At 44.9% G+C, this 12,195-nt stretch overlaps 1 protein-coding gene across 5 annotated transcripts in view; it reads right to left on the minus strand.

The window, feature by feature from the left end:
* The window catches only part of OTUD7A (OTU deubiquitinase 7A), a 379,573-nt gene that overhangs the window by 55,048 nt on the left and 312,330 nt on the right, over positions 1-12,195 (minus strand). For all 5 annotated transcript variants that reach the window (XM_070620657.1, XM_070620650.1, XM_070620659.1 and 2 more), the window contains exons 7-9: positions 6,606-6,707; positions 3,010-3,137; positions 2,089-2,201 (exon numbers count right to left, since the gene is read on the minus strand). In XM_070620657.1, the coding sequence (XP_070476758.1) occupies positions 2,089-2,201; positions 3,010-3,137; positions 6,606-6,707 (343 nt within the window). The remainder of the gene's footprint in view (positions 1-2,088; positions 2,202-3,009; positions 3,138-6,605; positions 6,708-12,195) is intronic.

The raw sequence follows: 12,195 nt of genomic DNA on the forward strand, positions 1-12,195 counted from the left end.
CAGCAAGGGGGGTGCTCCTGGGACTCTGGCGGGTGTCAGAGTTCCTGGCCTGCAGGGTGTTGGTTGGCCCCTCCCCAACACCCCCATGCTGCCTGATAGAAGAGGAGACCAGCGGACAGCAGGATACTTACCTGCTCCCCAAACCTGCTGGTCCATGTTGCAGTGGAGCAGACTCAAAAAGAGCAGGGAATGTCTTGGGGGGAAAAATAACATCTTTCATCTATCATTCATTGCTCCTGACTAGAAACATTTTCATCTTTACAACTGAGACCAAATTGATGGTGAAGGGGTCCTGAGAGGAGGGGGCATTTGGAGGCACATGACAGCTATTGCTGGGTTGGCAGGTCTCAGCCACACCAGAGTGCCTTTCCTGTGACCCTATTCACTCCCACTCAGTTGTGAGCTCTCTAGGGTCCCAGGGAGCAGGGGCTGAGGCTGGGGCTTTAGGAGTCAGACAGGCCTGATGAGCCATGTGACCGTGGGCCAAGTGCCTCTGGATGGGGGGACTCAGGGGACACAGTATGTGATAGTGGTCACTTGTTAACATTCTTATGATTGCTGTTGCCTTTCCCCACCCTCCCCCACCCAGAAGAGACACTGGGCTTGATCTAATCCATCTGCATCTATGCAGCGTCTGCCTGAGGCAGGTGCCAGAGGGGCAAAGACGAAAAGGATGCTAAGCAATGTTTTAGACCCATGGCAGGCGCCACTCAGGGGGCATGGAAATGTAGAGAGCGGAGTTCTCATGAATGGATTGAGTCTTTAGAATATTTGCTCCAAAATGTCCTTAAACAAAACAGACTTTTGGTGCTGAGATGCCACATTATTAAAGCAAAATGACAAAACAACTCTGTAGGAATTGTGTTGGTTGGTTTTCCATATCTGATTCTCGTCTTTGAAAGGCCTTGATCGACTGCTGGGCCTGGGAAGCACGGGGCCAGCTGCCAGTGGCTGAGGACCCAGACGCTGAGAGGCAGGGCCTAGGAACCTACCGGCCGGCCAGGACACACTGCCCATAGGGACTGTCTACTGGTGTCGCATCCTTTCTTGGGTCTCCTCGTTGTCAACAGTCAAGCTCTCTTGTTTTTGGCTGGAACTTTTTTCTAAGGGTGACAACTTGGCCCTTGGCTTCAAAAAGTAGGAACCAGGGCATATGCCTGCTTTTTGAAATGCTGGGCTGCACTCTCCATTCCCACACTGGGACACTTGGGCTGGGTCTGCAGGAACAAGCTCCTCTCTACACGTGCATAACAGCAAGGCCTTTTTGCAGGAACACACATGGCATCCACGGAGCACATTTGGGAGATGCTGGGCTCACTTAATGATCCTTTCCTTTTATTGCAACTTCTTTTTTTCTGTTTTTAATTTATTATTTTTTATTTTATTTATTTATTTGTTTTGAGGAAGATTAGCCCTGAGCTAACATCTGCCACCAATCCTCTTTTTGCTGAGGAAGACTGGCCCTGAGCTAACATCCGTATCCATCTTCCTCCACTTTATATGCGGGACGCCTGCCACAGCATGGCTTGACAAGTGGTGCCATGTGTGCACCCGGGATCTGAACTGGCAAACCCTGGGCTGCAGAAGCGAAACGTGCACACTTAACCGCTGCACCACCGGGCTGGCCCCTTCATTGAGACTTCTTGAAGCCAGTAATTAAATAGATATTTAGTTGAAAAAACCCAACCCCAGCAGCCTGAGGCTTCAGAGCCTAGCGAGCGCAATGGCAGAGTGCGAGAACTACCACTGTCCTGTGCCACCTCCAAAGGCTGGCTGTCAGTGAGCCCCTGCCCCGCTGCCGCCTGCAGTAGGGCACAGTCTGTGTGAGTGCTGTGCCGCTGCTGTGCCCCAAAATGCATGTGGGGGCTGTGTACGCTTTCCCCGAACATCTGACAGGGGTCCAGCCATTCCCCACAGCCCCGCCGTTCGTCCTTGAATCTAAAGTCTGAAGGCAGGAGTGTTCGTGTCTCCCTCGGCTCAGGGGTATTACACGCTCCCTTGCAACAGTTCCCACACTGTTCCTAGCCACCTGGAGCTCAAGGTGACTTTTGGGGAGAGCAGGGAGGGGGGCTGGGGGGCAGCACTTACCCCCCGCCCGTGCCGCCGTTCTTGCTGAAGTGCGTACGCGGCTCGCTGGAGGCCAACTTCAGCAGCTCCGTCCACTCTCGCTCCCACTCCTCCTCGGTGTACACCAGCCCTGACTGGCATGAAGGGAAGCCAGTTCAGGAGGTGGCGGGCTGGCCTCCTCACCCTCCCCACCCAGGTGAGCCTGGGCAGCTGAGCAGGACCTCCTGGCTCGTCCAAGCCTGACCAGGACCCAGCGGGGCACACCTGTTAGTGGCTACCAGCTGTCCCCACTTGCTAACAACAATATTCTTTCAGCACCCCCAATCTCTAATTTCAACGCTGTTGGGAGTGCCCCCAGCAGCGATGGTCATTCCCAGGGTGTGGGAACAACCAGACATTAACCCATGCACACATCAGGCTGGGGGCAGACGATTAAAAAGTTGAAACAGGTAATGGGCCAACTCCAATCAAAGCAGGCAGATTCTTCTAGGACAGCAAAGTACTAATGTTCACCGTGGTCAGGGTGACTGGGATTCTCTTTGGATTGAGCATATGCACAAGGGCTGGGGCCGTGGGCAGTGCCAGGGTCACCCTGCGGCTGCACCCAGCCTTCACACTGCCACCAGCAGTGACCTGACATAGGTGACCATACAATTCATCATCCAAGCCGGGGCAGCTCTGAGAGTGAAGGTGGTTGGTTTCATAATTACGCCAGGATGGTTGGTGTGAGTGGACGTGTGGTCACTGGGTGACAGGGCTGAGCTATTGCAGTGGGCTCCTCTTCAGTGGATTTAAATTAGGGAGGCCTTACTAGTCCCAGAAGCCATTTCTGCTTAGCCTCACAAGACGGACTTGGCCTTGGGGCCCAGTTCTGGACTCCACCATGGCCCGTGGCTGTGCCTGGTGTGGGTTCTAGGCTCTGGACACACCATAGGTACCAACCTCCTTGTTCTGCTGCGTCTGCTGCCACCTCCACCTCCGCTTCAGGGCTTCCCTCTCAGCCCCTGTCCTCATCATGGTGTAGAGAGCTTTCCGCAAAACCAGGTCCCGGTCGTGGAACCCCCACATTCCTGCAGCCGGGAGGTCCATGAGGAGCAGAGGAGAGAGACCGGATGTGAGAAGGGGGACAAACCAGGATGTAACTCAAACCACTACAACTACCAGACCTGGCCTCCCGCATCTGCATGCACAATGATAACTCTTTAGTCGGCTGTTCAGTTCTCACGATTAGCTAGCAATTCCCCTCTGTTCCTTTTCCCAGTTTCCCGTTGATGTAAGTAGGCGAATGAATGAAGGAGCATATCCCCTTCTTAGCGAAACAATAGTAGGTGAAACCAAGTGCTGCCTCTCTCTGGGACCCTTGGCAAGCCACTCGCAATCTCTCAGGTTTGCTTTGAGGGACCCAATGTCCGCTGTCCAGGTCTTGTGTTTGAGTGAGAGATAGGATGTGGGGAAAAGCTGGTTGTGCGTCCTCACAAAGGCCCCAAGCCAGGATGGCAATTAGACCTTGGCCTCCTCTAGGATCTGCCACATCCGATGTCTGCAGCCCTAAGGCATCTTGACCTCCTGAGAAGCAGAGTCAGTGGACACCACTGCACACATTTGGACTCAGGAGAGAGTGCCTGCATTATCCCTCCACCCCCTCCCCAGCCTGTGCTGAGTGTGGAGGGGTCACAAAGACAAGCTAGGCATCTCTGAGCATGTGCTCAGACACCTCAGACATGGTCAAGAAACCCAACCAACGGAAGAATCACCAATGAGAGGTACAGCCCTGGCTATGGGGAAAGAGTGGGGGAATCCATTCATTCATTTATTCATTCATTAATTTCCTTGAATCCCATTAATTCCACTTAATTAATTCCATATTTATTTCATAATAGGGGTAAGGCACTATCCTAGGTGCTGGGAATACAGACAGCAGCCACCAGGACAGACTAAGTTCCTAAAATCTCACAGAACACATTGTGGGGAGGTGAGGCAGCCACTGAATGAGCATGTACCACAAGGAGTGATGAACAGAGTGGTGGTATTGGTCATGGGGTGAACGGAGACAGCAGAGCAAAGACCTGAGTAGGTGAAGGAGGGAGCTGAGTCACCATCCCAGGCAGAGAGAAAGGCCAGGACAGACCCCAAGGGGGCCCACATGGCATACTTGAGAAACAGCAAGAGGGAGAGGTAGCTGGTGCTGGGATCCAGGGGACAAGGTGGGGAGTAAAAAGGTGGCTTTGAAGTGAGCTGGGAGCCTCTGGAGAACTTTCCAAAGAGGAGTGCCTGCACTGACTGACATTTTTAAAGGCTTAATCTGGCTATGCATCCATTAGTGCAAAAATATGCAAAAACCAGGGGCTGCTGTGGGTTTTCCATCAAGCCAGGCTTTTGTCTTTTACTACAATGCAGTGGGAGGGAAGTGGCCATCAGTGCTCCTTGTAAACAGGCCCAGCCCATCTTCCTCACCCCTCAGACGTGCCTGCAGGCAGGGCAAGTCCTGTTTCCTGTGTAAGCTCCCATGGCTCCTTGTTTGGGTCTCTCTTGCAAAGAGGGTCTCCTTGTCCCACACAAGTTTGCCCACAAACCTGACTCCAGGATGCCTGTCATTTCTATGTGAGCCCTATGACCCTAGGCCAACGTCAGGCCAGCTCAGTAGGTTCAGTAGCACTCTGGCAAGGGTTGCACTGCTGCTCGGGCAGTCTTGTTTCTCCGGGGTTTAGCATTTTGAGTAGAAAAGGGAAATAAGTACTGGGAGAAAAGAACCAAGTGGCTCTGAGCCCTGGCTCAGTCACGGCCCAGCCTTTCTCGTAGTGGTGGCGGGGCCGCCAGTGGGAGGCTTTCTCTTCCCAGGCAGACCCAGGAGGTCCACCGTGCCCACAGGGAAAACACCTGCCATCAGACAAGACTGCAGGGGTGTGTGGCTTTCTGATTTGTGGCCTTGCCCACCCGTGGTGCTGACGGGACGGTGACTCTGCGTGCTGCAGTTTCTGAAGGACAAAGGCATTTCCACACCTGAGACTTTGCAATGAGGCTGCTGTTTGACACAGACGAGAGATTTCTTCTTTTATGTTCTTTCTCCAGGTTTTATACAAAACAAGGTGAAATATGATCCATAATTGGGGAATAGCTAATACATGATGATGAAATATGACACAACTAGTAAAAACATAGTTTTGAAGAATAATAGTGTGGAAAATTCACAATATAATTTTAAGGGAAAAATGTTGGATTCCAAACAGAGAGCACAGTGAGATCATAACTTCACTGGAAGTACAGACAAAAGAATGCAAGGTCGTATACCAAAATGTGAAAGTGGCCCTTGCTGGGCGGTGGGATTGTTGAGTTTTATTTTCTCACGATGGTGAACGTCGGATACTTTCATAATGCCAACAAAGAGAAGTGTATGAATTTTCAACCAGAAAGGGAGTAGGTAGGTGGTGGCTCTGTCTTCCCCATCACCCCTCGTCAAGCCCCAGGAATGTGGACTGTTCCCCTTGCCCTTGGGCTCCACTCTCCTCTGGGCCTCCCGGGCCCTTCCCAGACCCTGTGCATTTCCCTCCAAGCCTTTCAGTCTCCTTAGCCACCTCTTCCTGAACGGGCCTCCCTACAGGTCTGAAGAGAGGTCTGGGCCTGGCCCTTACTCTGAGTCCCAGCATTGAGTTAAGGTTGTATTTACCTGGGGGACAAGTTTGACCAACAAGGATCATATTCTTAGCTGAGGGTCCTGTCTCTGGAGAGGACTGATGAGGCACAACTGGCCCTAACGCCAGGGTCTCTGGCACAAATCCAGTCCTGCCTGTCAAAACTGGTTCTGTCCCATGGATGTGAGGCTGGGTCCAGAAGGGACAACTGCGCTTCTAGGAAGTCTACCGTGACCCTCAGTTACCCAAATATTGCCACCACCACCGGTGCACCTGCTGGTGTGCCTTTTTGAGACCAGGAAGCTCACATTTCCACTGGAGGAGGTTGCTGCCCTCTCTGTTGGATATTCTGACTGTGCTGATTCCCTTGTGATTTAGCCAACTGGTAACTATGTCTGCCTTTTTGTCAGTCCAAGTGCATTGACTGCAGTCAGGACGGTGGCTCTGTACCTACCCAACCTCATGCACTGTTCCCCAAACTTCCTGCTCAAGCCCAGTTGAGCCCCACCTCCAAACGCCCTGTTAATTTCTGCCTTTATGCTTTATCCGTGCAGTTTCCCTGCCTGGAATGTCCTCTTTTATGCTCTTTCAAGTTCTTCAAGCCTCAGTAAAATCCCACCTCCTCCAGGAAGTCCTCTTTGATTGCTCTAGGCCACCATCTCTAAACCCCATCCCTGCAGTTCATGCTCTGCCCCGTTCTATCATATCAGGTCTTTTCTCATGTGTGCTCTGTATCCCTAGCCTGCCAGGGACTTGACAAAAAGTGCGCTGGATTGTTGGCTCCATCCTTTGGGGACTCTTCCAGATGACAGTGATGAGTGTGGCTCTACTTAGTATATGCCTGTCCTTCACCAACGTGCAGAGCAGGTCTGGGGCAGTGTCACCCTCTGCCTATGCTTCGGAGCTTACCCAGTGAGGCGGCGTGTAAAAGGCAGTTCCCGTCACCTGTTGTGGCCAAAGGAAGAAGCCGTTTGCAGCTTGTGCACACAGTGGACCACCAGTTCAGGCGACCTGGAACAGAAGTGTTCTCACTTTAGAACAGAATCCCAGAACAGGCAGGGACCACTGTGTGTTTGCTAGGTAAGCAGAAACACCAGTGGATGATTTTCTAGAGGATTTCTAGAGAAATTCAGTGGGAAGGCAAAGTGTTATGACTATTTTTTACCAAATAAAATATAGATCTTTTCTCCTTTAAGATAAGAAATAGTCAAATCTTCCCTTCAAGTAGCAAGAGGATTGAGAAACTCAAGGCCAAAGTCTTCTCTCCTTGAATTTGAGAACATATTTTACACAAAAGATAAGTTTTTTCTTTGTTTAATTTCCTTGAATACAGTTTCCTCTCCTGAAAGTTATTTTTTTCCTCAAATTATCCTTCTTTTTTGATGCATACATACCTCTGAAAGTATGGTTTACATTTAATTTAATACATCAAAACCATTATAGCTACTTAGTTATGTTAAATTTCATTGACACATCTCAAGACTTCTGCTTCCAGAAAGATAGAGTAGACATACTTTCCCCTATTAGTTGTAGCTAGTTGTACAACTAAAAATCCTAGCCATTATGTGTAAAACAACATGGGAAGACTGAAAAGTGGAGAGAAGAAAGTTGGCTGGCTAGGGACATTTGGATCTGAGGAACAATGTGGTGGTAGGCTCCCTGGAGTTTCTTTTTCGTCACAAATCCCAGACTAGATTCTGGAGAAGCTGGCAACCTGGAAATACCAATGGGAGCAGATGAAAGAAATATCATGCTTTCTTTAGACAAGATACCAGGAAAGGGCCAGCTTAGGAAGACAGTGACCCCTTAGACAATAACTTCTCTATTCTAGTCAAATACCACAGAAAAAACTGTATCCTACCATTACCCTGCCAGCAAAGGCTGAGTGGGGAGCTGAGACTTCCATCTTTGCCAGGCTGGAATGAGTCACTCACACCTGCTCCCCCACTGCCAGATGGTTTTAGAGAAGGCTGAGTGCAGAGCCAGCTTTTCAACCCTGCTGGACGTACTGTGTAATCTACCCCTGATAATTAGGAACAATGGACAGCCTGGATTTCCATTACCATGTGGTGGTAATGACTCCTGCCTAGTAGAACCAAGAAACCCATCCTTCAACAGAGGCAGAGGGGAGAAACTGTACTTCCATTCCCACCTGGAAGTTACAAGTCAATGGCCCCCGTACCTACCAGAGAATGTCTGCTAAAACACAAGGTTTAAATAAGATCCAGAATCCTATAACAATACTCAATATGTATAATTTTTAATCAGAAATCACTTATACTAAGAACCAGCGAGATCTCAAATTGAATGAGAAAAAATAATCAACCAACACCAACACCGAGATGACACAGATGTTAGAATGATCTGAGAGGGATTTTTAAAGCAGGTGTCATAAAAATGTTTCAACAAGCAATTACAAACATATTTGAAATAAATGAAAAAATAGAAAATGTCAGCAAAGATATAGAAAGTCTCGCCCAAAAAATATAAGATAAGAAAAACCAAAAGAGAAATTTGGAACTAAAAAATGCAATAACTGATTTTAAAAACTCAAGTGTCCTCAACAGCAGAATGGAGAGAATAGAAGGAAAAAATCAGTGAATGTAAAGGTAGAACATAGAAATTACCCAATCTGAATAACAGAGAGAAAATACATTTAAAATGATCAAAATCTCAGGGATATGTGGGACTATAACAAAAGATCTAACATTCATGTCACCAGAGTCCCATAGGAGAGAAGAAATAAGGTAGAGATGAGATAAGTATTCAAAGAAATAATCACTGAAAATTTCCTAAATTTTGGAAAACAAATAAACACCCCATAAACATATGGATTCAAGAAGCTGAGCAAACCCTAAACAGAAAAAAAAACATGGAAATTAATGAAAAACACATAATACTCAAACTTTCAGAAACTAAAAAGAAAGAAAAGAATCTCAAAAGCTTCCAAAGAAAAACAACCCCACACCTGTATGGGAAAAACACTTCTAATGACAGTGGATTTCTCATCAGAAACCATAAAGGTCAGAAGAAAGTGGCACAATATTTTTCAAGGGCTAAAAGGAAAGAACTGTCAATCTAGAATTCTATGTCCAACAAAAATATACTTCAGAAATAAAAGGGAAATCAACACCTTCTCAGATGGAGGAAAACCAAGAGAATTTGTTTCTAACAGACTTAACCTTAAAAGAATGGTTAAAGGAAGCTCTCTAGACAGAAAGAAAATGATAAAAGAGAAAAACTATCATGACACGATGGTTTATATAGAAAATCAGAAGGAAGCTACAAAAAATGCTATAAGTAAGAGGTTTTGTCAAGGTCACAGGATATAAGATCAACATATACAAATCAATGCTATTTCTACATACTATGAATACATGAGTCCCAAATTTAAAAATATCATACCATTTATAATCACTCAAAAATGAAATACTTTAGTATAGATACAACATAATATGTTCAGTATTTGTATTCTGAAAACTATAAAATGCTGATGAAAGAAATCAAAGAAGATCTAAACAAATAGAGAGACATACCATGTTTACGAGTTGGAAGCCTTTCAACATAGTAAAGATGTGAATTCTCCCCAACTGATCCATAGGTTAAAAGCAATTCCTATCAAAACCTCAGCAAGGTTTTCTTGTAAAAAGGATATTATTACCAATCTAGAATTATACACCTCAGACAAAGAGAAACACAGAATTCATCACCATCAGATCTGCAGTAAAGAATACTAACAGGAGATTTCCAGGCAGAAGGAAAATGATCCTGGATGGAAGCAGAGTATATAGAAGGAATGAAGAGATTTGAAAGGGCAAATATGTTGGGAAATGTAAATGAATATTGACTGTTTAAAGCAATACTAGAAATGCATTTCCAGGGATTAAATTATATGTAGAATTTAAACACATGACAGCAATAGCACAAAATATGGGAGTGCATCATAAATGACACAAATTCTAAGGTCATTACATTGAGCAGGAAGTGGTAAAAGTGCAATTCAAGATCAAATAACTCAGACACATTTTGCAAACTGTAGGGTCACCACTAAAAGAACAATAAGAGAATGTATAATTGACAAGCTAGTACAGGGGAAAACAGAATGATAAACATTCTTAAGTAATTCAAAAGAATATGAGCGAGGAAAAAAGAAATACAACAACAAAAACCCAAACAGCAAGATAATAGATTTAAACCAAAATATATAAGTATTTATATTAAATGTGAATGAACTAAATATTCCAATTAAAGGACAGAGATTGTCAGCCTTGCTTTAAAAAACAAGCATATGCTGTTGACAAAAGACACCGTAAATATAATGACACAGAAACTTGACAGTAATAGGTACAGAAAGATATACCATTCAAAAACTAAGCAAAAGTAAAGCTGGTGAAGCTCTTATTGATATCAGATGAAGTAGACCTTACTGAGGCACAGGATAAAGAGGCATATGTCATAATGATAACACAGTCAAGTCAATTGGAAAGTATAACAATACCAAATATGTACATACGTAAAATTTAGCCTAAAAATATATAAAGCAAAAACTGACAAGATTCAAAAGAGAAATAAATAAATCCAAAATCAAAATTGGAGATTTTTAACAGACTTCTCTTGATAAATGAGAGAATCAACAAGCAAAAAATTCAGTAGAAATTAGATAAACATAATTCAAGAACTTGACCTAACAGACATATAAACAACAGTGAATCCACTGACCACAGAATGAATATATATTCTTTTCAGGTCACATGGAAAACTTCCAAAATTGACCACATGATGGTCCATAAAGAAAATGTCAACAAATTTCAAAGGATTTGAAATCATCCAGAGTATGTGCTCTGACCACACTAAATATAAGCTAGAAATGAATAGAGATAACCAAGAAAAGTTGAAAATCCTCAAATGTTAGGAATTATACAGCACCCTTCAAATAACTTATGGGTCAAAGAAGAAATCACAGGCAATTAGAATGTATTTTGAAATGAATGCTAATAAAAATCTGTGGGCTCTAACTCCAGCAGTGCTGGGAGGGAAGATTATAGTCTGAAATACACACAAGAAAAACCAAAAAAGGCTGAAAATAAATGTTGTAAGTGCCCACAAGGCTAGCAACAGCAAATCAAACCTCGACAGTGTAGGTTGAAATAGTAAAGGAAAGAATCAGCAATATAGAAAAAAAATACAATAGTGAAAATCAAACAGAGCTGAGAGTCAGTTCTATGAAAAGAGTTATATAATTGTCAAACTCTTAAAAAGAATTGTCAAGAAAGAGAAAGTATAAATTTCCACTATCATTTATGAAAAATGAAACATCATTACTTTACCTACAGACATTAAATATAGCATATATTTAAACATAATATGCATATTGTAAATAATTTTATGTCAATACATTTGAAAATGGTAAATAAAGTGGACAAATTCCTTGAAAAACACAATTTACCAAAACAGACTGAAGGAGAACCAGAAAACATATACAGCTCTCTATCCTTTAAGGAAACTGAATTCATTATTAGAAACTTCTCCCTCACAGAAAACTCTAGACCCAAATGGCTTTACCAGTGAATTCTTCCACACATTTAAGGAGAGAACAGAGAGCAGAAAACCCGAGAACTTTCCCCATTTGTTTTGTGAGGCCCATACAACTTTGATACCAAAACCTGACAGGGACATTCCAGGAAAAGAAGACCATGGATGTATCTCTCTCAGGAACAAACAGGGCAATGATTCTAAACAAAATATTTAGCAAACTTAATCCAGTAGTACCCAGAAGATCACTACATTATAACAAAGTTGGATTTATTCCAGGAATACAAATTGGATTAATATTAAAAAATAATCAACTTGTGGTCTCCTGCTTCCAAGAGTGATGCAGCAGCTGATGGCAAACCTGCCTGTCTGGTTACCCTAGTGAGAAAAGTGAGATCAAATACAGAAATCACCTTGAGAAGGGCAGCTGGAAGCTGTGGAGGCATGCAAAATTAAATAGGCTGAGAAACTAGCGAGAGGAGAAGCTCAGGGAGGAAAGCCAGCCCTGAAGCTTTGACCTGGAGGCATTGGCCAAATCTGGGTAGGGGTAGATGGCTGAGAACACACACTAATGTTGGTGCAAAGCTTGGTGGAGGGCCACTCCAAGCAGAGAGAAAACAGCGCAGCTTTGGGTAAGACTTTGGAGGCCTTAAGCACATAAGTAGCTTTTTCCTGAGGTCCTTTGCTGCATACAGAGTGAGAGGCTGAAAACCTGAGCAGAAAGCTTTGAAAAGCAGCCAGTCTGGAATCACCATAGGGAGGGTCCACAGAGTACAACAAGCTCTTGCCTGAAGACTTTGGAAAGTTAAGGGTGCAGGCAACGCCGGTGGAGGGTCAGTGATGGAGATACAAACACCAGAAGAGCTGGTGGTGGTGACTTGGGGTCTCAACACATTGGTTGGCCCCATCGGGACATTTGCTAACACTGGGACTGAGAGAGGCAGGAGGCTAAAACCTTTAGTGTAAA

Source organism: Equus przewalskii, chromosome 1 (genome assembly GCF_037783145.1).
Source record: "Equus przewalskii isolate Varuska chromosome 1, EquPr2, whole genome shotgun sequence".
NCBI lineage: Eukaryota > Metazoa > Chordata > Mammalia > Perissodactyla > Equidae > Equus > Equus przewalskii.